General features: G+C 36.0%; 2 protein-coding genes across 6 annotated transcripts; one reads left to right on the forward strand and one right to left on the reverse strand.

Moving 5' to 3' along the window:
- Positions 1–1,791: 1,791 nt before the first annotated feature.
- LOC121263646 lies at positions 1,792–25,869 on the reverse strand. 4 transcript variants are annotated; one of them, XR_005940312.1, is made up of 8 exons: positions 25,466–25,756; positions 23,837–24,017; positions 22,309–22,717; positions 21,332–21,412; positions 19,120–19,644; positions 17,121–17,147; positions 13,509–13,511; positions 1,792–1,804 (listed from the first exon to the last, which is right to left on the reverse strand). XR_005940312.1 is itself a non-coding variant. In XM_041166671.1 (6 exons), the coding sequence occupies exons 1-5, from the start codon at positions 25,547–25,549 to the stop codon at positions 19,143–19,145; spliced, it is 1,257 nt and encodes a 418-aa protein (XP_041022605.1). In that variant the 5' UTR covers positions 25,550–25,756; the 3' UTR covers positions 17,125–17,147; positions 19,119–19,142. The 4 variants fall into 4 exon arrangements, 2 of the variants coding, with proteins under 2 accessions (XP_041022605.1, XP_041022606.1); XR_005940313.1 differs by having other exon boundaries at positions 1,793–1,804; positions 17,121–17,140; positions 19,114–19,644; XM_041166671.1 differs by lacking the exons at positions 1,792–1,804; positions 13,509–13,511 and having other exon boundaries at positions 17,125–17,147; positions 19,119–19,644.
- On the forward strand, positions 5,582–17,548 carry LOC121263645 (elongation factor Tu, mitochondrial-like). Of its 2 annotated transcripts, XM_041166670.1 has the most exons (13): positions 5,582–5,910; positions 9,401–9,476; positions 9,658–9,750; positions 10,544–10,618; positions 12,944–13,048; positions 13,169–13,259; positions 13,363–13,568; positions 13,955–14,038; positions 14,282–14,347; positions 14,441–14,503; positions 14,959–15,199; positions 17,226–17,350; positions 17,386–17,548. In XM_041166670.1, exons 1-12 carry the CDS (start codon positions 5,726–5,728, stop codon positions 17,294–17,296), a joined length of 1,356 nt encoding a protein of 451 aa, XP_041022604.1. In that variant the 5' UTR covers positions 5,582–5,725; the 3' UTR covers positions 17,297–17,350; positions 17,386–17,548. The 2 variants fall into 2 exon arrangements, with proteins under 2 accessions (XP_041022604.1, XP_041022603.1); XM_041166669.1 differs by lacking the exons at positions 17,226–17,350; positions 17,386–17,548 and having other exon boundaries at positions 5,588–5,910; positions 14,959–15,400.
- Positions 25,870–26,718: the final 849 nt, after the last annotated feature.

The following is a 26,718-nucleotide window of genomic DNA, read 5'->3' on the forward strand; positions in this document are numbered from 1 at the left end:
ATTTACCTTCTTCATTAAGCATCAACAGGCGGGAGCGAGTCCAGTAATAGACTGCCCAAACGACTTACCTCCCTGCAGGATACCAAAGGGAAATGTAGGCCTAAAGGTTGCCTTATCCCTCCCGTAGAAGAGAGCGAGACTGCCCCCACAACTACCCAAATGAATTATCCTGACCTCCACTGCGACGAAGTGTGGGATTAGGTCCAGCCTGACCCAAACCTACTATTCCCTATGATGTCAACGGGTGGGAGCAGGTCCAGAACAAACTGTCCGAACAACCTACCTCCCCACGAATGATTATAGGTGAGCAGGTTGTTCAACCTACTTGTCCAAGAGAGCAGGACTAGCCTCTCCGGCAACCCGAATAACTTACCCCGACCCCCATCACAGTGAAGGAGTGGACCAGCCACATCGCTATCTGAATTACCTCATAGCGAGGCAACAAAAGGAAATGTAGGCTTAAAGGTTGTCTTATCCTTCCTGCTATGGAGTGTGGGTCAGTCCTCAGCTACTCGAAGAAAAGTTCTTACCTTTCTTGTAAGCTTCAACGGGCAGGAGCAGATTCAATAACAGACTGCCCGAGCGACTTACCTCTTTGCGGGATACCATAAGGAAAGGTAGCAGTGTTGTGAATATTGTACCGTACCGGCCTATATTTCGGCCTGTACCGGTCGATATTTCGGCCTTCAATTTTTTTTTTCAAACTATAAGCTCATTTTTTGACCCACAATTGAGACTAGACTATTTATAATTTATATATATGTATTTATATATAATTTATTCATATATAGACTATTATTTTAGAATATAATTTTTATATATATTTATATATATAATTTATTCATATATCGACTATCCCGAAACGGTACACGAAACGGTACCAGTACCGAAATATTTCGTTTCAGTACCTTAACCAGTACAGCATCCGGTACGGTATTCAAAACATTGAAAGGTAGGCCTAAAGGTTGCCTTATCGCTCCCACATTAGAGAGCGGGATCGGCCATACGACTACCCGAATAACTTACCCCAGCCCCCATTGCTACGAAGTATGGGATCAGCACTAGTCTGACCCAAACTTACCATTTCCTGTGGTGTCAATGGGCGGGAGCGGGTCCAGAACAAACTGCCCAAACAACCTACCTCTCACGGGAAGTAAAGGGATGTGATGAGCCAAAGGCTGTCTTATTCTTCCTGTGAATGGGAGTGGGTTTAGCCCGAGGTTGCTCGAATACTTACCCTACCCCCACCGCGGTGGAGGAGCAAACCAATCACATTGCGATCTTAATTACCTCACTGGGGGAGAAAGAGGCTACTTGGCATGAGGTATTCAGACCTCTCCTCAACGGAGAGCGGGCCGAGCCTATGGGCCGCCTGAATAATGAAGTGAAAGATATAAACATCATCGACATGGACGCCGATAACGCAGGCAGTAGTGGTGAGGTAAAAAAACAACAAGCACTACACAACATTGACCGAAGAACTCAAGTTTGCGACATTAACTTATGCAACCAAAGGCAAAATAATGATAACGTTCTTGTTTCCCGAATAAGACGAATGCAGAACACTAACGGAGAAAGACGGGTACAGCTCCAAACTGCCCAGACTACTTACCTCCCACAGACCAAGGAGGCAAGCTAAGCCCAAGGCCATCTTGACTCCTTGCGGCAAAGAGCGGGATCAGCTTCACGGCCACCTGAAGAATAAATCTATGCTAATGGAGAAAGATGGGTACAGCTCCAAACTACTCAGACTACTTACCTCCTCGTAGACCAAGGAGAAAAGCCGAGCCCAAAGATGTCTTAACTTCCCGCTGCAGAGAGCAGGATCAGCCCCACGACTACCCGAAAAATAAATCTACGCTAATGTAGAAAGATGGGTACAGCTTCAAATTGCCCTGACTACTTACCCCCCCCCCCCCCGGGGGAACCAATGAGGCAAGCCGAGCCCAAGGCCATCTTAACTTCCAGCGGCGAAGAGCGAGATCAGCTCCACAGCTACCCGAAGAACAAATCTATGATAAAGGGGAATGTGAAGAACGGTTGCCTCCTCAAACAAAGTTGCTAAGGCCCTGGGAGAGCCACGTGGTAAAGTCCAATGAAAGGGATGCAAGCAAGTAGACCGCTAGTAGACCAGGCACTGGCCGGGTGGACCGCCAAAGCCTTGTGTGGCGAATCCTTGTGGCCAAGCCCCCCCAAGCAGCCCCAAAAAAAAAAGAGAGAGAGAACAGTGAAAAAGGGATGCACAAAGGACATAGTCGGATATAGTCAACAAAAGGCAATATTATTAATTATTGAAAGTTACAACATAAAGTCACAGAGCTACAAGGAATAAGTTACAACATCAAGCCGCAAAGCGACAAAGAACAAGTTACTACGCAAGGCGACTCGTCACAATCGAGCTCAATCAAATCATGTTCCATGAAAGTGGCAGATAGAGATCTCCATCATTACGTCGTGTCGATAACACCCGAGGTTACCTCTAAAAGATAACAGGGATGTAGTGAGGCAACTAATTGAGTCGTACGGCCACCACACTTGCCCAGGAGCCACCTGAAACAACCCGCCAGCCGAGGAGAGGTATGAAAAACTATTGGAGGAGGTGAAGTCGGCGGGAAGGAATGGCCTCGAAGAGGAGCTCAATAAGCAAAAGAGCGAGAATGAGAGGAGCACAATAAGTAAAAGGGCAAGAACAAGGAGGAGCAAAGGGATGACAACAGTAGAGAAAGGGCAAGGAGATCTACCAGTTTGGGAACTCCCGTTTGGGAAATTGGTGCTTGAGGGCTTGCCCGTTTGGGAACTCCCATCCATTGCTTAACAAGAAGAAGAAGAATCGGTGGTTGTACCCCCTTCACGACATTATGTTGTGCCTCCAACCGAACCAACTCTTGAATCGGCTGGAAGCCATAGAGGTACCGGTCCTTCCGCAGAATGTTGTGAGTGATGAAGAACTCATGAGCTATGAGGTCCGGGAAGTCTAACATAGCCTCCTCCAACGTGCAGTGCCAGATGACACAACGCCAAACAAGAATCCTCCACAAGTTGGGAGGAAGCTAAGCAGGCGTCAACTCGAAAAAGCCTAAAACTTCTCGCACTAGCCGAAAAAATGGCAGCCTAAGGCCGCAGGAGAACATAATGGGGTACACAGCAACCTTGGTGCCATAACCCTCAGAGTCCACTACCCTTTCGATGGGAGAGGGCACCACAAAATCAACTTTCGAAGGGATCCTATAGGTCACCTTCAACTCCTCTAGTTCGGCAGGAGTCACCACCGATCGCCATGAAAATCCAGCAAATTCCTCCGGGGTGGAACCACCGTGGCCAATTATAGCCTAAGCACCACCAGAGGATCCAACCTGTCCAAAAGGGCGTGAAGATTTCTTCAGAGCCATGAGAGATCAAAAGAAAAGTAAGAAATTTTGGGAGATAACCGAAGGAAAACAAAGTAACAAAGGACTCAAGTAGCAAGCAAGGAGCGCAGGAAACGAAGCAAAAGGCCGAATGAGTATAATGAACTTTTACCAAGGAGAAAGGGTCCTTATATAGGCGAGGTTGACCTTTGAACTCCAGATGCAACATAACTCCACGTGTCCCCCAAAGTAACAGAATCCCTCGATTATTGTAACTTTTGCATAGTGTATCTGCTGATACGATGTGTGAAATAAATGGCTGCCTAACATGAAGTCATGGCGCTAGAACCAAAGGGACGCTATTCAATGCGAAGTGTAACCGACACAATACTACCACATGCGTGGGAGGCCAACCATTGCTCAGCTTAGAGCAAGGAAGGCCGAGTGGTCTTGCAGAGCAAAAATTGAAGGAATAAAGGAAGAATTCCCCTCTTATCCGAGAGGAATTGACGGAGTAACTGTAAGGTGATTTTTCCTACTTCACAAATTCCACTGGGCCTCAGCCCAATAGCAGGCTCAAGGGCCACCAGAATCGCGTAGGGGTTAAAGCATCTACCTGGAAAAAGAGTCAAGTAATCGATAAGACAGATCAGTCTGACAGCCCACGGTAGCGGTCAAAACCTAGAAACTTGCATAGAGCACAATGGGAAATGCGGAAGGCCCTCGATCCTGATATCAGACCATCTACGACTCACAAAGGATGAACGCAAGTCGAAGAAACCACGCCGCATTAATGGCGCCACTACTGAGCTACACGCCACATTTATGGTGCCTTCGCAGAGCCACGCCGCATTAAAAGACCTTGATAGTAGAAACAACATAAGAGGCACGAACTCTGTGGAGACAAAGACGATCTTCACTTCCCCCAACCCATGGTATAAATAGTAAGCTCCAGGTACGAGAAAGCTCTCTGATCTCTAGACTCTTTTATTTATTTACAAACTTCCAAGAATATTTACTAACTTTGGCATCGGAAACTCCTCGGCCCCAAAGTCGCCCTCTCCTAGTTACCTTTTCTTCTATCTTTTGCAGGCCCATTTCGGAAGACCTAAGTTGTCGGAACCTGGCCCAAGGGTATGCGAAACACGACGTTAACAAACACCATTGGAGACTCAATTAGATATGAACATTATAGTGTAGAGATCAATAAGTTATTCTATTATAAAGTCCATGTGTAGAGCACACTTCGATGATAAAAAAAAAAAGTGTAGAACACACTAATTACATTACTTAAATGGTAAGATTCAAATTTTAAAATTTATTTTCTAAATCAAATTATGTCATATAAATATTTTATTAGGTGTATTTTACACACATGTTTAAGAATCAAATTTTTCAGGGATCAATATTAATTAAATTTGTTATCTAAATTCTAAACTTTAAGTGAAATGAAGATAAATACATAAGGTAGATGAAAATGATTTGTAATAAGTATTTTTTTTTTTTCAAAAAAGGCGACCTAACTAAATAAAAAATCAATTTTGTTTTTACTGTGAATATCATTTTTTTTAAAATAAATTTTTTACAAAATTTATTATTAATCAGTTAAACTTTTCATCACATCCAAATTCAGACCTATAGACAGTCTCAGTTAGAGCACTCTTGTTGGATTAGCTAAAAGTTAAATTTAATGAGTATTTAACTATTAGAGAGTGAAATATGCTCACATTAGATTAGCCAAATTTCAAATATTTAGAATTTAGTTACAGTGACTTTCAAAAGTTTTTTCAAATTTAAAAGTTACCGTACATACATCAAATATATATTTTATTAATTATTTCTCTCTCAATTTCTTTCTATCACATATTTTATCATAATTGATATATTAATTTGAGTTAATGATATATTAATTTAATAAGAATATGATTATTAACTAATATATAATAGGTAGAATAGTAAAATATGATAAAATAAAAAAATTAATAATTAAAAAAATTAAATATTTTTAAAATTATTAGTTATTCATTATTATATAATGAATAAATGTATAATTTAATATGAAGATTTGATATGAATAATTAAAATTAAATTCATCTTATATTATTTTATTATTATATAATAAAAAAATAATTATTCTAATATAAAAATTTATGTGAATCAAATAGCTAAAAGTTAAATTTATGTTATATTCGTACAAAAATGTCCTTTTTAACTTTGAATCAACGAGAGCGCTCTTAGACGCTAGAGCTGCTAAGACCCTCGAATCGCAGAGCGGCTGCTTAAACCCCTTAAAGCATTTTTCTCTGCGTATGAAGCTACGCATTTCTTCTTGAATTCTAGGGCTATTCTTGTTCTTTCACTTCCCTTCTGGTTCCCCAATGCCCATGGCCTCGCTACTTCTCAGAAACCCCAACTCCAAGCGCCTCCTCCCTTTCTCCTCCCAAATCAACTGCTGCTGTGTGGGATCATCGGCTCACTCCTCTCTCTCAGATTACATATCCGGAAATGACCGAGTTTCAGCTCCCAATTCCTGGTGGAGATCCATGGCCACCTTCACCAGAACGTATGCCCCATCTCCTGTCCATCAATTATATATATGCCTTTGTATGTGATTTGTATGTATGCCCCATGTTATGCGTGTGTTTGTGTGTATTCATGTACGTATATACGTATAAATGCATGTTAAAAGTTGTGTTGATTGAAATTTAACAGTGGTGTTAGAGAGTTGTGACAGTCTAATTGCAGAATTGGTTTTGGAAATGTGATTAGCAAAGTGGGTGATTATTGAAGTAGTTGGTGACTTGTAGATTTTTTGGGCTTTTTTGTATGTCCTTTTGTCTTTCGTTTCTGGAAGGTAGCTATTGGGTTTTGTAGCACTAGTGATTATAACGAGCAATACTACTATTCATTCCGGTAGCGCTAATCACATTCGCTAATGCAGCTCATTTTAATTGAATTCATATATCAATCACTCAAATAACATCCACTTAAAATATGCCACTTAGCATATGTAACTGGTGATGTCAAAACTTAAGAAGACTAACAAAATTTCTGCTGTAGCAAAAATTACTTCTGAATTTTTCTACAAGTGAAGAGATTCTCTCTTTTTGTGGAAACGTTCAATAACATATTCATCACTTCTGTTTCAAATTGGTATTGAAAAAGGAATAACTTTTGTATTTCCGGTGTCAACTCTTTCATATTTCTGTAACAGTCTAACTTAGCCCTCACTTGGTTACATAGATGAAATGAAAAATTTGTGAATAGCAGTGTGATAGTTTGTGAATAGTAGTGAAATGATTTGAGTTAAGATGTTTTATGGGGTTTTGGGAAATGAGAGAAAAAGTTAAATAAAAATATTATAAAGTTAAAATATTATTATAATATTATTTTTATTTTTTGGATTTTAAAAAGTTAAATTATTTTTTGTGTTTTGTTTGAAAGTTTGGGAAAGTTGTAATGATTAGGTAATGATTAGATGAAATTGAAAAGTGTTTGTGTTTGAATGGTGTTTGGATGTTGAGATGAGATGAGATGGGTTGAGACCATTTGTGAAACCAAATGGGCCTAAGATTTTGAATTGAGCGAGTGTATTGATTCTCCTTTGTTAACCTATTTAAGATTCCAAACACTCTATGCAAAGAGACTATTGTTATTGATGTGTGGGAAATCATATTTACAAGCCATAAGCACAACGGAATCAATGTAATCAAAATCTTCAAATTTGCATGAATCTAAGGGAAAAAAAAATATAAATTGGTAGGGAAAAGAACATACCTAAGATTTGAAAAAAATAAAAAAAAAAAAAAATTATCCAAAAAAAAAATCAAGTATAATGCTCTTTTACCATAATCTTCTCTTCAATCACTTTGTAACAAATTAGGAGTGTATGCTCCATACGAAGATGGAATTATTTTTCTTATTAATCCGTATTTTGCATTCTCATTCTCGTGATAACAGAAAATAGAACATTATTCTTTTCAAAACTACGATCTTCCTTCGATGCAAGAGTGAGCTGAGAGCCTGCAGAGAGAATACTTCCAAAAAACTTCTCTCCAAATATTTTACATGCTCTTGTATCACCATGCTCCATGCCAATAGGGATTAAAAACATTTTTCCTTTCTTCTTTCAAATTCTAGCTATCTTCCCAAGGACGAAGAGTGATCCATAAGAAAATTAGAATTTAGCTCCAAAGGGCCTTGAGGTTTTAGTTATCTCATAACTAACCTTAGGTTGCCTTTAATTATGATATATTACACTAAGAAATCGTAGTTGCACTCTAAATTTTGTTTAATTAACAAAAGAGCTCCAATTACCAAATATTTCAATTGACCCATACATGAAATATTCATAGAAAAATAAAGCTTTAATATGCTGAACTTTATTTTCTTTATGTTATTATTTGTTTGGGTGCCTACTTTAATCTTTTTGAGCATTCTTATACGCTTAGAATCATATTCTATACAATAAATTGATTTTAGTAATTCCTTACTAAAATACTTAGACATGATATTCAAAATAATCAATTCTCCATCAAATTGATCTCAAATGGATATTTTGTGTCTCAATAAAGACTATGGATTCCATCTTGAAGAACAATGTTTCCCCAATGGTGGAAAATATGTTCACCCAACTACTAAAGTATTGACTCAAAAGGATCTCGTTCTTGAATACATAGTATACAAGAGAGAAGTACCTAATTACAACCTACGAACTAGAAAAAGAAGCATAAAAATCATTAAAGTTGACCCCCTCTAATACAATAGCCTTAGCCCAAAGTAACAAAGAACGGAAACAATGTCACATCAAAGCAAACAATGTCACATCTGAGTTCTCAACCTTAGGATTAAGAATCGAATGCTGTTTGTAAAAGTTTATCTGCTAATTGATTAACAATATTGTTCAGAATAAGTCACTGTGATCTAGTTAAATATACTAAGTTTATCAATATGTCAATTAGAAGTCATCACTTTTATGATTAAGATTAGGGGTGTAACCGGTCCGGTCCGGTCCGGTTTTGGACAAAATCTAGAACCGAACCGGTATGTACCGGTTTTTCATTTTTCAAAACCGATTACGCCCAGGCTACCCTCCTAAACCGGTACATCCGGTTTTACCGGTTTCCGGTCCGGTCCGGTCCGGTTTTCTGGTTTTTTTAAAATATAAAAAATATATAATAAATTATTACTTCTTATAATAAAATGTTATTAATAATTTAATATATATATATATTACGTTTAAAGCATATGATCAATTAAATTTTCATCTTTAAGATTAAACTTTTATTTTATAAATTATAATAAAATTATCTTATATATAATTATATTAATAACATATAATCAAAAAAATTACAAATGTTCATATTTAAGATTAACATTTTATGTTATAATTTATAAATTATAATATGAAATTATTTCATATATGATATATAATTATATATTATATATAAAAATTTAATATGTAATTATATATTATATATAAAACTTATATATATAAATATTTTGTATAATATATAAAATTAATTTTTATATATGTATTTTTTTCAACCGGTCCGGTCCGGTTCCGGAAACTACGGAACCGAAACCGGACCGGTTCCGGCCGGTTTTCATAATATAGGAACCGGTTCCGGACCGGACCGGTTCAAAACCGGACCAACCGGTCCGGTCCGATCCAGTTTTCCGGTTTAAATTTACACCCCTAATTAAGATAAATCATCATAGTTGGCATATTAAAATCTAATTAGATAAAATTCCAAATGTTATTATTAAGTGTTGACTTATAATCTATACGTTACAAGGAATTGTGATATATATTTTTTCTATATTACATAAATCAAATATAATATAACTTATGGATTGAATTAAATGTAATGCCTAGTGTTCATGTAATTTTCCGAACAATAAGATGTTTATTAAATGGAAGATTATTACAAAATGTCACGCAAATTTGATTATTGGGTATTAATCCCATCAATTTATATGTGCAAAGTATGGATTTTTGTTTAGTTTCCTTTGTATCATTGTTAGTTTGTTTGATGTTGTTTTGCTTGCAGGAAACCTCACGTGAATGTGGGAACTATTGGGCATGTCGATCACGGGAAGACTACATTGACTGCAGCTATCACAAAGGTTTGGTCCTCGTCTATCAACTTGGTTGCTTATGTGGGTTATATTTAGTTTCCCCAATCGTTACTTTGGTTACTTCGTGCTTGTTTATGTGAGTAAAATCTAGACAGGTGAATAATATCGTATGAGATAGGAACTGCTTCCCTGACCTAATTTCTGAAATTTTCATGTGATTCCTTTCCAGGTTCTAGCAGAAGAAGGGAAAGCTAAGGCTATTGCCTTTGATGAAATTGACAAGGCCCCAGAAGAGAAGAAGAGAGGAATTACGATTGCAACGGTTGGATTACTGTTTTCTTAATGCATATTTTGGTTTTGCCATGCCATTCTATCTTCCTTAGGGGTGTAAGTTTACCAGTCTGGACCGGACCGATAAGTATATTAGTTGGTTTCGGTCCATATAAACTTAGAATTCGGTTTTCAATCTGGTCCTAGGGTGTGGTTTTTTAGGACCGGATTGGACCAACCGAAGTATATATATAGTTTTTCAAAATATTTTTTATATATATTATTTTATACAGTAGTTGTATAAGTTAATTATGTAATTTTTATCTAACTTATCATCTTTGACCATATGTATTTGGAGTTTGGATGATATTGCATTTTTCAATTTCATTTTCTCTATTTTTTTTTTTTAACTTTATTATGATGATTGCTAATTCTCAAGGATGGATATTGATAATTTTGATAATTTACCCGACTGTTTTTAGGCTATTTTCAAGTACAAAATATGCAAATAAAGTTCAATAGTTGATATTCAAAAATGTAAAAATTGTGGGCTTTTTTGTATAGTTGGGCCGAAAATACACATTAGAAGTGATTTTGGGCTTTTTGTATGTTTGGCCCATTTTACACTGGCCCAGACTGAATTGGTCCGATAGCTAACGGTCCGGTTCGGTCTATAGGGGTAATCGGTCCAGTCTCAGTCTGGAAAAAGGGTGGACTGAAATTTTCGGTCCGGTCCAAATTCCTCTATGGATCAACCAGACTAGACCGATTACACCCCTAGTCTTGCTTGCTTAAGAAATTCCTCTTCACCTTCAGCTTGCTTTAGTGGTGAAATAATTTTTCAGGCACACGTGGAGTATGAAACAGTTAAGCGACACTATGCACATGTTGACTGTCCAGGACATGCAGATTATGTTAAGGCAAGCTGTACAATTTATTTAATTCTGTTATGAAATAATTATGTTAAATCCTTTTGAAAATTTTGCAAGACAAGCTCATTGATGAACGAAGTTCACTTTTATACAGTAGATCAATTTGTATATGCTTATTCTTGCTTTGTGAAATTATATGTCCCGTATACTTAGGCTCTTGCCTATTCTTATGATCATTAAAATCTTGTTACCGATAAAAAAATGTGTGTTTGGTTTGTACATCTTTGATCTTTACATCCCTTTGTGACTATGTAAATAAATAACATATTGGTTTGGATTTGCATAAAAATTTAGGTGAAAATGAAAAATTAGTTCAACTAGCTTGTTCTTCACACACACGACAAACTTTGTGTGTGTGTGTGTGTGTGTGTGAGAGAGAGAGGCAATCTTATTCAAAGCACAGAGGAGCGCCACTGAAGTACACAAGAAGTATACAATGGGGAGGATCCAAACTATATGGAGGGAGAGAGAGAACATAATTCTATGAAATCTAGAAAACTAGAGAAATTGGAAATAATTGAACAGAATGACTCTTAACTCAATCATTGTCGTTTATTAATTTTTTTCTAAGTAATGTAGACTTCTATTAAGGTGAAAAGGGTGTTACCCTTGTACACAGTTAGTATACATGAGATCCACCTAACTAGCAAAAGGGAGAAAAGTGCAAGGAATTCATGAAAAGTATAAATATAAAAAGTAGCATGATTTTGGACTACAATTCAATGGAAGAAGATCTGTAAAAAGCAAGACTTGGGCTCTGGCACGAATCTCTCGCAATCCTTGGAATTGCAATCATTCTTTCTCTTGAAGACACCATAGTAAACACAACCACATTTTCCATCATGGTACCTATGATGGGTACTAAACTGCCCTGTCCAACATGTTAAAGGATACGGCACACGAGAAGGCATAACCCAATCTATCCCAAAAAGGCCAAAAATCATGTTCCATAAAAGGCTAGCAACCTCAAATTGATGGGTACTAAATTGCACTGTCCTCTCGTAATCTTCATAGGTCCAAGCGTTACATTCCTGCCAAATGCACCACATAAAACACAAAGTAACCATCCTCCAAACCTCTAGATTGCCATGGCTACCAAGTTGACTTCACCAACAAGCAATCAAGTTCACCACCTATTGTGGCAATGGCTCAATCCCAAATTACGAAGCACTTATACTCATAATTCCCCACCCAACTGTCCCATATACTTGGGCTTATGCCTATTCTTATGATCAATAAAGTTTTGTTTACCGATAAAAAAAAAATGCCCCAGCCAACTCACTGCGAAGCAAAAGATGATCAATACTTTCTACGTGCTGCTTTCACATACAACACCAGTCTATCACTACAACAGTCCTCTTTCCCAAATTATCTACTGCTAGGATCTTTCCAATGGCTGCCATCCAGACAAGAATGCTACCCGTGACAGCACCTTCCTGCAAATGCTTATCCAAGGGAAAAAAGGGCAATGCTACGGAGGAGTGCTTAGTAGAAAGATTTGACCTCAAAGGTATTTCTTCTAGAAGGGATCTAGCAGATTACTGCCTGAAAGAGTACAAACAATTAAAGAAAGAGGAGATCAGCTTCACATCCAATCATGTGGTGGTCTGATTACTTATAAAAAAATCTTGTGCTGTTCTGACTAAAGTACAATCCATTGGTATCTAGTAGTAGAGACCTACAAATATTTTGTTATCAAGCATCCCTATAATGGGAGATGCTAAACAATGCCAGGAAAGCTGTCTTCAAAGATTGATCCTGCATAACAAATTGTGCCAGAGTCTGAGCTTGGTTTCATCACCCACCTCAAATCTTTTTTTTTTTTTTTTATAAGTAAAATAAGTATTATTAATCCAAGAATGGGCAACAAACTGCCAATTACAAAGTAAGTATGTCCTATCTACGTAGGCACATTAGAAACTAAGAACTCATGAAGGTCCATGCCATTAAAGTCCACAACAATGGCCCAAGTACAAAGCATTCTGAAAAAGAAAATTTTTAGCTCCTCCATAGATCTCTCTTTGTCTTCAAACGTCCTCTCATTTCTCTCCTGCCACAAGCACCACATAATACAGATAGGGATCGTCTTCCAAATCATCACCCACCTCAAATCTAACACATTGGGATAACAACCCCCCTTCCCTCTTACTTTTCCACACCCCATCTGAAAGGCACACCCAGCTATTTTTCATTTGTCAGTGATGCTATTCCACTTTGTATGTCAGTTATATCTCAATGTCCATATTTATAGCATTGCATTTTTCTTCATTTAAAAAATTTCATGCCCTCATGCACCTATCTCATTATTTGCAGAACATGATTACGGGTGCTGCACAGATGGATGGGGGTATCCTCGTCGTATCTGCCCCCGATGGGCCGATGCCACAGACCAAGGAGCATATTCTGCTTGCACGCCAGGTGGGCACCCTGCTAATGGCGGCTCCTAACTTTTATCCATCATACTTTTTTAGCTCCTCTTGCATTGTTTTTGGTGCTTTTAGATCAACTATATGTGGATTTTCTAATGCATTTGCGCAGGTTGGTGTGCCATCACTTGTTTGTTTCCTAAATAAAGTTGATTCTATAGACGACCCTGAGTTATTGGAACTTGTGGAAATGGAGCTCCGTGGTAGGGTGGCTTTTTGAGAATTATTTCTTATGTATAAGTATTTCACTTTGGTTAATTTTGTTTCTAAGACAACTATTTCACTTTAAGCTTTTTTATTTGGCAGAGCTTCTTAGCTTCTACAAGTTTCCTGGGGATGATATCCCCATTGTTCAGGGTTCAGCTTTGTCTGCCTTACAAGGTACAAATGAGGAGATAGGCAAAAAGGCTATCCTGAAATTAATGGAAGCTGTGGATGATTACATTCCTGACCCAGTACGGCAGCTTGACAAGCCTTTTCTGATGCCTATTGAAGATGTATTCTCAATTCAGGTAAAAGGATATCCATTGAGCATCAATTTGTAAATTGCATTTAATGAAAAGGAATTTTGTGATTTACATGGGATGTTTAAAAGTTTGCATTTGCTAAATCTTTCTCTCGGCATTCCATTTTCATGGTCTGTTGATTCCAGTTGATCTATAAAATAGTTAAGTGAGTAAATAAGTTACTGTTTGTAAAATGTTGTCATTTATATAATTAAATTATTTTATGAAAAGCCATTTTGGACGGAGATGCCTTTGTTTTTCAAGATTTTTGTTAGATATTGCCTTTGCCATAAACTGAAGATAGGTTCTTTGCTATTTTGCTCGTACACTTTATGAACAGAGTTGTTTCTAGGGAATTTCAACTTAGCTTTAATTATTTTTGTTTGTTTAAGGGGCGTGGAACTGTTGCAACTGGCCGCGTTGAACAAGGAACTATTAAAGTTGGCGAGGAAGTTGAGGTTCTGGGGTTAAGGCAGGTAAGTGTGTAATCATTTTTGGTTGTCTTATTTGTGTGTAATTCTTGGGCAGCACCTCTCAGGAATTAGCTGATGATATCTGCTTTCTAATCTGCTGCTAATGATTCTGCTATTACTAATGGGAATGTGCCTCTGTTTAGTTTAAATTGGCTTTGAACGTGACCTCTTTAGATTTTGTTGTCAAAATCTATACTTCGAATTTCTGATTGTAAAATTGTCTTGTTATTTCCATACTCTATGCAGGGCGCTCCTTTAAAAACCACAGTCACTGGTGTTGAAATGTTCAAAAAAATATTGGACCAAGGACAAGTAAGTGATTGATAATACCTTGAGCTATACATAGGTACATAGGATCTTGCACTGCTCATGTTGGATTAATGGTTGGTTTGTAATTGATAATAGGCCGGTGACAATGTGGGTCTTCTTCTTCGTGGTCTAAAACGGGAAGACATCGAACGTGGTCAGGTGAGTTGCATGTCAAGTTTTTGAAGAACTATAAACGCTGGACCCTTTGGCATCATGCATAATTCATATGTTACTTAAAGTAGTTTATCTAGATCCCAAAATGCACTTTTGCGTATGCTTACCAAATCTTCTGTCCAACTTCTTGGCGTATTTTATGAAAATTAGTTTACTCACTTGATTCTGGTACAAATTTAAGCAGTATCCTATACAGATTAATTTCATTGTGTTCGCTTTGATAATTATAAATAACATAAATTGTGTGCTTCACCTGATTAACAGTTTGATCAACGGTGCATGTGGCTACCTCACTGAAAATAAAAATTTTGTGAATGCAGGCACGTGCTAGTTAAATTTTTGTTATGAAATCAACTTTGAGATGTTGATCATGTGGTATTGAATAGTGAATATTATTATTATCAAAGGAAGTTTGACTATCTTTGTTTCTTATTTTATAGGTAATTGCCAAGCCCGGTACTGTTAAAACATACACGAAATTCGAGGCTGAGATATATGTACTTACAAAGGATGAAGGTGGACGGCATACGGCCTTCTTCTCAAATTACATGCCTCAGTTTTATATGAGGACTGCAGATATCACTGGCAAAGTAGAATTGCCTGAAAATGTTAAAATGGTTATGCCTGGTGACAATGTGACTGCAGTATTTGACCTGATTTCACCCGTTCCTCTTGAACCAGGTGTGTCCAACTTAATTTCATCTAGGAAAAGTGAATGTAAAGGAGCTACTTGTATGTTGATCTTTCTTAGGAACTATGAAAGGTCGGCCATAACTTTACTCTTGCGAAGAGCACTGTGCCTTCAATGTTTATCGCATATCGCATATCACTATGCGATATCTCAGTAATATTAATTTTTCATTACAATATATTTATTGGTGTGCATACTGGAGTATTTTTTAATCATGCACACACCATAAATTTTAAAAACCGCTTCAAGCGGCTTCCCCTTGCGGGAAATGGGTGGGAGCCAAATTTTTAGCTCCAGATCCCTCTTTTTTTTATTTATCTTGTGTTGTATCTGTTAGTTTTGGGAAGATTGTAGGGGACTCCCATCCCATCAAACTTTGTATCCTATAATCCTTTAGTTCATCTAGGGGTGAAAACCGACCCCTTTGGCGCGGTTTTTGGGCAAAACCGCCGCCAACATGCTTCATTTTTTGGGGAGAAAACCAGTCGATAGGGAGGAGAAACACTTGCCTTCTAGACGCTGGCGGTTCACTGTCAGTTCAGAGGCGAGCTTCATATGAGAGAGTAGAGAGAGAGAGAGAGAGGATGAGAACTAAGAAATGAATCGGGGAAGAAGGGAGGAAGAAGACGACTTTATTTCAAAACGTTCTACTTAATTTTTTTTTAATACATCATGAATAAAACCGACGGGCGTCGTTTCAATTGTATTTAAAACACAACTACAAGCTTAAAACGACGTCGTTCCACTTAAACTTAAGTGGAACGGCGTCGTTTTGAGTACAGAATATATAAAAAAAAAAAAAATAGAATTTCTTTAATCGGCTGGTTCAGTGGTTTGAACCAGGTTCAAACTGGCCGAAATCGGTTTTCTCTAATTGCTGCTGCATACCAACCGGTTCTCCACCGTTTCGGCCGGTCTGATCGGTTTCCGGCTGGTTTGGACGGTTCCTGTACAGCGCTAAGTTCATCTATGATATGCTTACTTGCTTAGGGGAAAAAAAAAAAAGACCCTGTGAATGGTAAACTGATTTAAGACTACTGAATTTTCTTCTTTGTATTACATCAATAGATTGCTCCCATGATTTCTTTTCATTTGTATGCATTCCTAATTGCATGCTGGAAATCTTTTTACTATACCCTTCATATATGAGAATATTCATATTGGTTATGTCATGTTACTTTCACGCGAAAGTAGATTTGCTTTATCATGTTGCCTATTCTTTTATTTCAATGAAATTTTGTTTACTCATAAAAAATAAAAAAATAAAAAATTATGTTGTCTAGCTTGTTAGTGGCTAATTAGGAATTGAATTGTGTCTCGTGATTGACAGACTGAATCAAACTCATGTTAAACGTTTTCAGTTGCATACACAGAATAATGGGCGCAAAAAGATTCCTTCATGTTGACTATTTTGTTAATTTTATTAATTCAATTGAATCTGATAATTAGTTACTTGAAGATTTATCCATAGGCAAACAGCAGTTGGCACGCATCTGCTGTCAGTGAACTTTCTGCCTTTCAGTACTAGGGTTGTGTATCAGACCATCAGTTCTATCCATGTGAAGTTTGAGTCTGAAACATGCATAATGCTTACAATGGATGATGCCATGGCATGTATTTTTCTTATCGGTAGCATGGCATGCATTTAACATTTTCCGTTACAAATGTAATATCATGAATGGCAGATGCAGGGAGACTGTATTTATTATTTACTGATCTTCACACTAGCCAAAAGAAAAAAAACAAAAAAAGAAGGATTTTTTAGAGACCTTCATACATTAGCACTTTAATCGATAGCATGGATTCTAAACAATTTTCTCGGTGGTGTAAAAGGCCGAATGCTTTGACTGTTTCTGCAATTTCACGCAGTTAAATCCATAGTATCATGCATATTATCCAAAAGGTGTCAATTTAGACTTTCTTGAGATTTCCTTTTTTCACAATACTTGTGTCATCCTTGTTGAGTCTAAAAAAGCACTAGATGGTCTTACTCATTTCTTGTTTTGAATTTAACAGGACAAAGGTTTGCCTTGAGAGAGGGAGGTAGAACAGTTGGTGCAGGTGTAGTTTCGAAAGTACTGAGCTGAGTTGACACTCCTTTGATTCTTCAGCTTTTTATTTTTTCATTAACAGAGTGGGAAACAAAAGACCTGGCTGTTATCTCCTGGATTTGGATACACATGCCAAGCGGTTGTTACTTTCCTAGTCCACACTAGATGAATATTTTCTAGTGGGATGCACATGAGTAAAATTAAAAAGGTAGTTGTTCTTTGATTGAATTCTGTCCTTGTTATTAGAAATAATCAGTCAATCAAGGTTGATCGATGCATTGTATTGCAGACTCTGAGGGCCACATAATTATCATCATCATTTTTCTCTTGCATTGTTTATGATTTGAAATTATAGGTATGGATGTTGTATTGCCTTCACGCCATCCTCTTTTTTTTTATGATAATGTATATTTTATGCTAAAATAGGAATCTCAATTACGCATCAGAATTATTTTCAGCGTTATACAGGTTTGACCAGTGGCACGGTCCAAAGGATAGCAATTACACCATGGCAAATATAAGGTTATGTTTGGAACACTAATTCATCTAATTCATCTCAAATTAATAATTGATTGACTCGTTATCTTTTCAACTTTTCATAAAAAAAATTAAATTTATTTCAATTTACTTTATACATTTACACGCATCTCAACGTATTTACATTTAAATACATCTCAATGGGACTTTAGAGCATTCTTATTGAATTAGTTAAAAGTTAAATTCATTGAGTATCCAATAGCAAAATATGCTCACAATGGATTAGCTAAATTTTAAATATTTGAAATTTAGTTACAGTGACTTTGAAAAGTTTTTTCAAATTTGAAAGTTACTGTACATTAATCAAATACATATTTTATTAATTATTTATCTTTCTTTCTATCACATATTTTATCATAATTGGTATATTAATTTGAGTTAGTGATAGATTAATTTAATAAGAATATGATTATTAATTAATATATAATAGGTAGAATAGTAAAATATGATAAAATAATTTAATTTAATAATTAAAAAAATTAAATATTTTTGAAATTATTAGTTATTCATTACTATATAATGAATAAATGTATAATCTAATGTGAAGATTTAATGTGAATAATCAAAATCAAATTCATCTTATATTATTTTATTGTTATATAATGAAAAAATAGTTATTCCAATGTGAAGATTTATGTGAATGGAATAGTCAAAAGTTAAATTTCTATTACATTCATAAAAAATGTCTTTTAACTTTAGCTAATCCAACGATTGCTCTACAAAATATTACTATTTACAGACAGATCAATTAATTAATTTGAAATCATCTCAACATTCAAACGCAACCTAAAAGTTAAACATTAGTTCCTCTCTTAGAGACGCCGGAGTGGAATGTATTCTTTCAATCCCACAAAACCATATATATTCTCTGTTTAACACTAACGATTGAAGTGAGTTCTAGGGAGAGAATGAAATATGTGGGTGCGACTTGATATTGATGATTAGTTGTGCAGATGCTTGCTGCCCAGCTTTGCTGCCACGACCAATTAATTTAGGTCTTTTTTCAACTCTTGCCAATTATTTTAAGCTATGAACAAAAAAGCTCAGAAACCAAAAGCGTAATGTAGTTCGAAAAAACAATAATTGAAAGATAAAAAGTCCTTGGTTCGATATACAAAACTGTAAGGTAAGTCGTACAATATTTTTGCTCTCGTATCAGGCCATGTTACCTTCCTAATGCCAAAATTACAACCCCATTAGAAATATTAACTTCGACAACTAGCTAAGGGGTGATCATCTCAAGCAACCCTGATGAACTTGAACCTGGTATGATCTTAAACAGCCTTCGCTATAGCATTTACAATGATAATAATCACACCCCTTTTTTTTAACGTTTTACCATTGGTCATGCAAACTTCAGCATTGCCACTACCATCAAAGTTGCAGTTCCGAAGTAAATCTCCTTCATGCATTTATCCACCCTCCTCATCATTTGCTCTTCCTTCACGCCCAACTTTCCAGCATTCTTGCTGATATATACAATCGTATCTCTTAGTTTGTTCACTGACCATGAGAGCCAAACCAGTCCGAACCCAAATCCTGTGCTCAAGAGTTTTGATGAACAGAACGGTACCCTCCCACAAGATAATTTGCCGACGACAGAGAAAAGTACAGCAAGGCCAGTCCCAGCAATTCCAGCAGAAAATTGCGTCAGGAGCTCAGGAAGCTCTGGGCCAGATTTCTTTAGAGAAAGGACGGCCGTTTTTCCATTGTATCTCTTGTTAACCATTAATGATAGAAGGGTCTCACATGCATGGAAGTAATTCTTCTTGTGTATATCCCTCTCTCTACCTACTTTCCTATTGTTCTTCTTCTTTGGTGATGGCTTGACCTTTAATTTCTCAGGACTGTTACGAATGTGACAAGCAGCATCAACAAATGATGTGTTAATATTTAAGCAAATAAAATTGCTGGAAGTTAAGTTCATGTGTGCTCACCAACTAATTCAATAACAACAAATATTTAGTTTTTGGGGAAACACATTGTTCATTTAAATTTTTTTTATAAGACAGTTATTCACTTAAAATTAAAGCAATGAATGCATGCACGTATAAAATATGAAATACCAGTAGCAATGTGTGTCAATAGCCATGTCAATGCTAAAAATGAGAAAAAAATAGAGCTGATTAGTTTTGGTTCACAAATAAAAGATGTTAAATATTTTTAGAAACGAAAACAATACATGGATAAAACTTGTGTTTGACTAGATGATTGCTATTTTCATTTTCCTTTTACTGGAAAACAAATATTCCTGTTTTCTGAGAACGCCAAATGGAATTTTCATTTGTTTCAAGCAGTTGTTCCTAAAATACCCTTCAAAACATGGAAAACAACCCATTCATTGACGACTAACTTGCAAAAATTTTGAACTTCCCCATCCAAATATTATCAGCGCATTGATGAAGCACGTGGATGGCACAATGGAGATGTAGTGCACAATGATGCACCAGCTGGACAGCCCATACTGGCATGGCAAGTAGTTTGAGGTGGTGAGAAGGGTTTGAACGGGTACAAGTGGGACCATAAAGAGATTGGAGAACATAATGTTCATTATCATAGAGTTGATAAGGTGGGAAGATGCGGTAGAGATGGTGTTTTGGTACGTCCAGGCAGCAAAGTTGTTGAAGATGAAGATTATGAATGGAAAGAGGTGTGGAGCTATGAAATATGGAATTGGGTATTTCAGTGGGGAACCCAACAATCCAGAGCCCATAACCATTACCCACTGTGTAATATGGAAACTGGCATAGATTTTTAGTATCGTTTTCACCTTCTAGATAGGTGTATCTCTTGCATACTCCATGTGCACTTGAATTGTACCTTTTTGCCTATCAATAAAGATTCATGTTTAGGAAGTAAGATGAGTTGAGAACATCTCATCTCAAAACTTCTCATAATTTCCTTCCCAAATATCACTCAAAACACAAAACACCTTTCAATTTCAAATCTTCAACTTTTTCATCTAATCATTACATAATCATTACAACTTCCCCAAACTTCCAAACAAAACACAGAAAACAATACAACTTTTTCAAAGTTCAAAACAAAAATTATATTCAAACAATTTTTAACTTTATAATATTTTTTTTCAACTTTTTCTCTCATTTCCAAAAACCCAATAAAACATCTTAACTCAAACCATTTCACTACTATTCACCAAATTCTCATCTCATCTCACTTCCCAAACATACCCTTATTACTAAAACAAAAAAGAGAGATTTCAACTGAAAATCAATATTTCAGAAGTGGACTTGAATGAATTTCTGGATTGGGAAATCAAATTTGGGTTTGGGATGTAGTTTTAGTTTTCATTGCTTGAACCATTGTTTTCCATTTGTTATTATCCAAACATCTTTTCAGGGCCTTATTTTCTGAAGAAGAATAAAGTTATATTCTTCCAAAAACATTGCGGAATAAAAAGTAACAGCAAACAGCTCTGTCCTCATACTCAAAACATGTTTAAGATAACTTTCAGATAATAGATCAATCAGGCTCATTACTATGAAGAAACTAGATTAATGTTGTGTTGTATACCTCTTCAAAGGGGCAACAGTTGTAGCTTGAAGCTTCAAAGAAGACCCCCGAACATTGGCAACTGCTTCATTGCTTTCCAGCCTGGACAATATAATGATCAAGGAGGACTTCAGGCAGAATAATTTTTTTTATAAGTGACTTTAGGCAGAACAATGATAATTGAAGATGATAAAAATGAAAAAAGAAATACAAAATCATAAAGGACACCCATTGCTGTCAACTTAAACGCAACATATTAAGTTCATTCAATCAATTTAAGCGAAGAGCTCTAACTACATCTAATCCACTAAAACAATTCATCTAGAAGCAGTATACTCTTTTCTATGTTAATAGAATATGTGATAGTTTAAAACTTAAAGGGGAAAGTGCAACGCAAAGCCCAAACAATTTTGACTTCACACTGCAGATCCACGAACAATGTTGCAAAGTAGAAGAGGTTCGAGCATGGCAATGCAATAATTTCCATTGTTTCTGCTGCTCAATGTACTCAAAAAGTAAAAAAAATGTTGCTCATCATAACATTATTCACTGATGAATTGACTCAAAATGGGTCAATCATCTGGTAATAGTAAAGTGTAAACCAAATTTCTGCAGGTAATATAAACTCAAAGACTCTAATCAAGGCAGACGAGAACCACGATAGTCAAGCCATGTCCTTTTAAATAGATGCTCATGTAGTTATTATCTGATGTCTACCCAATCAAGAGGTTGTCAGCAGATTAGAGAAATTAGAATTCGTCACTTGATACATGAGCTAAACTAACTAAAGAATAGTCATCAGATCCAGCGAAATGTACAGAGAACACTCATGATAAAATGAAATTAAATCGAATATAAAAAAAATGAAATTAGATAGTAGGACCAAGGCAAGCCCTCACAAAACATTTACACACAAATGTGAATGTATATAGGATATTATTCATGTAAAATCAATTGTATTTTTCTACAGATATATAAATAGGTCTAAGCATTCATACCATTTATATTGTGGGACCAGCATAGAGAGCTTTCTCCAATTCGGTGGGTTTCTTGATATGTCAAACTCTGCAACAAATGAAAGTAGATCTTTCACGTCCATCCCAGTACCTGTGAATGATACCCGGCCATCTTGGTGAACTGTAAATTTTGAACTACAGGCCAAATCTCCCATAAAGTCCAGGAGAGGCTTCTGCAAAGGTGTGCCATTCGGGTAAATAAGTGTAGATGACTGTTGGGACAAATCAGTCGTCAACGCTTGTAACCCCATCAAATCAGAGAATAATGACATATCAAATTCACTTCTCTCCACTTCACTTGGTCCGGACATGAGGAACTTCAAGATTTTCTCCTGTTTTGTGCATTGCTCAGCGATTCCAAAGCTAAATAGTACTGAGTCTGGGCGATTCTCTGTATTTGAAGAAATGAGGCAAATAAGATTACTTCAGCACAGTACAAATATGGAGAGAAACTAAGAGAAATTAGCAGTGTAAACATTCTGCATGCCATCCTATCTAAGGAAAGAAAGTGCCAAAATGTCACTGGCTATATCCCCAACTCCATTCATCATTCCCTTCAGTCTTTTCTGATTGTTACACAATATAAATGGATCTCCAGTTATTTCATAACCACCTTGCTTGATTATCCCTTATTTACAATGTTTTTAAACAGTGGCATTATCCCCTTGCTCTGCTACTGCTCATTCTCACACGCATATTACCACATGTTCAATCACATACACAAACACACTCCATGTAGACATACTCTATATACAACAGCCCAATAGTCTACTTGACATGTAAAAAGAAACTTAAAGAAATTAAAAGTTTACGGGACATTTAAAAACAACTAAATCTCTAAGGTTGCACTTGACAGGACTCATTACAAAGGAATTCCTTCATAGAGGTGATTTCAGAGATCAGCTTCCTGAAAAAGCAATTAGCCCCAAGAAAAGTGTAAAAAAGGAATTTCTTGAATGCCACCAAATGTTTTAGTTCACTTTTTTTTTCTTTTTTTGGGTATGGGTGTTATAGAAAGCATACAATTTTTGGATCTCAAAAAGTAGCATTTACCTCAGTTCTTGTTTCTCTCTTTTTTCATAGTTTCCACTCTAATTCTATAGTTTGTCCGACCATCCTTTTATGACCAAGCAACAAAGTCCACCTAAGATTCAGTGACCACCTCAGCCACTATCACCATCCTCATGGGCCAAGGCCAAGCTATGATAGCAGCAGCCATTTTGATTAGCTTCTGCATCATTACCACCGCCATTAATGACCACCATAACCACCTCTTTCAACCAAATATGAACCAGACGCTCGTCACTATTAATATCATTAACCCTCCAAAACTGACCCCATTAAAACTTTTACAATGGAATATTCAGACTTTAATCCCTTATTCAATCAAACTAAGTTTATTTTATATAACCTCCGTGATCTTTTAATAAATCATAAGTAGCAGCGGTATGAATAAATAAAGGGAAATTTTCTTCAAAGAACCACAGCATCTGAAAAATGATCAGCAAACCTTGCACGTCAATGAGAACAGGCTTTTTAACTGTTGAGTCAATCTGAACAAACTGACTAGAGACAGGCAACCCACTCATAGGTTTCAATGGCTCCTCATATTGATTTTGCCTCATGGTAACTGAAGTTGATCTTATTATCTCATGTTTAGCTCCAGAACTTGGCAAAAGATGTTGAGAATCCTGCATTGAACAAAATGTTAAGAAAAAAGTTCAGTTTTTAAACCAAAAAAAAAAAAAAGTAGGGGAATGACCATTATGGAGTTAAATAAGCCAGCACTATCTTAAAAACTAACAATTATGGCAACCCACATTAGATAATAAAAACTTCAACAATATCTTAAAAAGTAAAAATCCAATGGCAATAACAAGCAAAATGTCACTAATGATAATAAGAATCTTTAAAAGCTACACTAGAGGCTATTAAATTAAGATACAAAAACACAGAGAAACTACACCAACTAATGTCCTCTTGAAATGTGTTGGAAGATTTCACCATCTGAAGTAGTGAAAGTCAAAAGTAATACAATTAATGTAATAATACTGGGATTGCAATTCAACTAGAAATCAAGATCTCAAACTTCAAAACTGAATAAAGATACAAACAACTACTAATAAAGCCCAAATTTCCAAATGACAGAAATTTGGCACTAAGCAAATGGCACGGTTTACATAAAAGGGGGCCCGGGGGGGGGGGGGGGGGGGTTCTGATGGTGCCGCTAAATAAGCAAGTTACATGTCAAGTTCTTAGAGATTGGCCTAGTTTGGTTACACAGTTCAAACCATGTCATCTCATCTCATCTCATATAATCATTACAACTTTTCCAAACTACCACAAAAAATATAATAAACAATTCAACTTTTTCAAATCTCAAAACAAAAATAATATTAAAACATTATATTCTAATAATATTTTATTCAACTTTCAACTTTTATCTCATCTCATCTCATCTCATCTCATTTGTGTAACCAAACGAATTATCATTTGGCCATGTGAATCGAAAATTCAACACAAGCTACTGCATAATTAAACTGTAAGAAAGTAACTGATAATCCCATTGCAGTGAGATAAGTTAGACACAAAAGTACTCAAATTACTATCTAACTCACTAAATCATGTACCGAAAACCAAATCATGATTATTACTAAAAACCCCACACCACAAAAAAATATAAAACTCAAGTAATAAACATCCATTTTGCCCTGCGATTATTCTCAAGTATCAGAAAGCCATTAAGCAATTGAACACAGATCACCAAAAATACAAACAGAACTCCATTAAAACCTGTAGAGCTATCCCACAGATTTAACAACCTAAACCGCTACAAGATATAAATCCATTAAAACCACATACGATGCGAGCTCAATCGACCAAGCTGGATTAAAACATGCATGAAACAAGATCGACTATCATCAAAACGTGAATCCAAAAAAAAAAAAAAAAAAAAACACTGGAGATTAGAACCTATTTCGGCAACCCAGATCACCGAATCCATTAAATTCAAATACCAATTATGCTGATCAGACTGACACAGACGATAAACACGGCATCAAAGACTTAATTAGGCAACAACTCAAGCAAACAAACCCAACAAAATAACAACTAGCATTAAAATTGACCTGTGATTTACCTTGAGGATCCTGCTTTGTTCATGGTGCAAAACAAGGCCGGGAGGGTACCCATGAGAAGCCATTAAACAAAGCTTGACCACCATACCGAAGAGAAACGCAGTTCAGGAAATAAGCGCCTGAAACCAATCTCTCTCTTTGTCGTGCCTTCGTTACACCACCATAAGCTTATCCGTCCCTACGCCTCAAAATCCAAAGATTCGCCCAACCTGGCTTTTTGGGTTGTACCTAAAAGTACACTTTCTAATGGAAGAGAAAAACCCAAAATAAATTCAGAGAAAAAGGGAGATTTTTTGTGCTCCAATTGTTTTATTCGAGAATCTTCTGAATGGGATTTGTGGCACTCACGGCTCCGTTGACACACGCGCCAAAGTGGAGACAAAATATCATCCCTGTTTGTCAGGGGACTTTAGCATTCACATTGTAAAAGCATCTCTTTCAAATTTAACTAATATGTAATTTATTTACTTTTAACTAATTACTCAAAATTTTAAATCTATATTAGATTAGTGATTACACTTTCTATAATAATAAATTTTTTATTATTATTATTTATATTTCTTTAATTATTTTTTATTTTTTAAATATTTTTTATTTCTATTTTCATAATCTCCAATAGCCTCTAATAATTATATTCATTTTCATCAATTGAATCCAACAATCTATAAAATTAGCATATCTAATCGACAGATTTTGTAGATGTTAACAAAAAAAATTATTATGCATTCACAATCCCATATCCAATCAACTAGAGAAACAATTTTGGATGCAAAATGTAATACCCCGTATTTACATGTATTTTAACTAAGTAAATTATTATATTTATTAAGATTATGAGCTTTCTTGTTTTAAATTTTAGATGATTTACGTTATATTATTTTGAGATTTTTAATTTTTAATTCAATGTGTTTTCTTGTTATTAATTATTATTCAATATTTAAATTGCTCTTTATTTTAAATTAGTTTATTGTTATATTTAATTATTTTATTTTCATTTAATTACTACGTTTAAATTATTTTATTTAACTTGCTGTTTTGAAATCTTTTTCATTGGATCATTTGTGTGACCCAAGATGTGAGAATTTGACCTCATTTCTTTCTCTCAATTTTTCTTTTTCTTTTTTTTCTTTTCTTCTTCTTTTCTTTTTCTCCTCTCTCTCTCTTCTCTCCCTGTCCATTTCGTCGTCCTCCACCCAGTGCCACCGTGCACCGTCATGGTCGTCACCGCCCCTCCCAACTTCTTCCCCTTTAGCCG

The sequence above is a fragment of the Juglans microcarpa x Juglans regia genome, chromosome 4S, assembly GCF_004785595.1.
Source record: "Juglans microcarpa x Juglans regia isolate MS1-56 chromosome 4S, Jm3101_v1.0, whole genome shotgun sequence".
Lineage (NCBI taxonomy): Eukaryota > Viridiplantae > Streptophyta > Magnoliopsida > Fagales > Juglandaceae > Juglans > Juglans microcarpa x Juglans regia.

What these genes read in the sequence shown, in the direction of transcription:
- LOC121263645 (XM_041166669.1), top strand. Translation starts at nt 5,726, where the DNA reads ATGCCCATGGCCTCGCTACTTCTCAGAAACCCCAACTCCAAGCGCCTC. An exon ending in ATGGCCACCTTCACCAGAAC is followed by an intron (nt 5,911 to 9,400) that starts GTATGCCCCATC and finishes TTTTGCTTGCAG; the next exon opens with GAAACCTCACGTGAATGTGG. An exon ending in AAATATTGGACCAAGGACAA is followed by an intron (nt 14,348 to 14,440) that starts GTAAGTGATTGA and finishes AATTGATAATAG; the next exon opens with GCCGGTGACAATGTGGGTCT.
- LOC121263646 (XM_041166671.1), bottom strand. Translation starts at nt 25,549, where the DNA reads ATGGTGGTCAAGCTTTGTTTAATGGCTTCTCATGGGTACCCTCCCGGC. An exon ending in AACAAAGCAGGATCCTCAAG is followed by an intron (nt 24,018 to 25,465) that starts GTAAATCACAGG and finishes TGTTCAATGCAG; the next exon opens with GATTCTCAACATCTTTTGCC. An exon ending in CTGGTCCCACAATATAAATG is followed by an intron (nt 21,413 to 22,308) that starts GTATGAATGCTT and finishes TATATTGTCCAG; the next exon opens with GCTGGAAAGCAATGAAGCAG.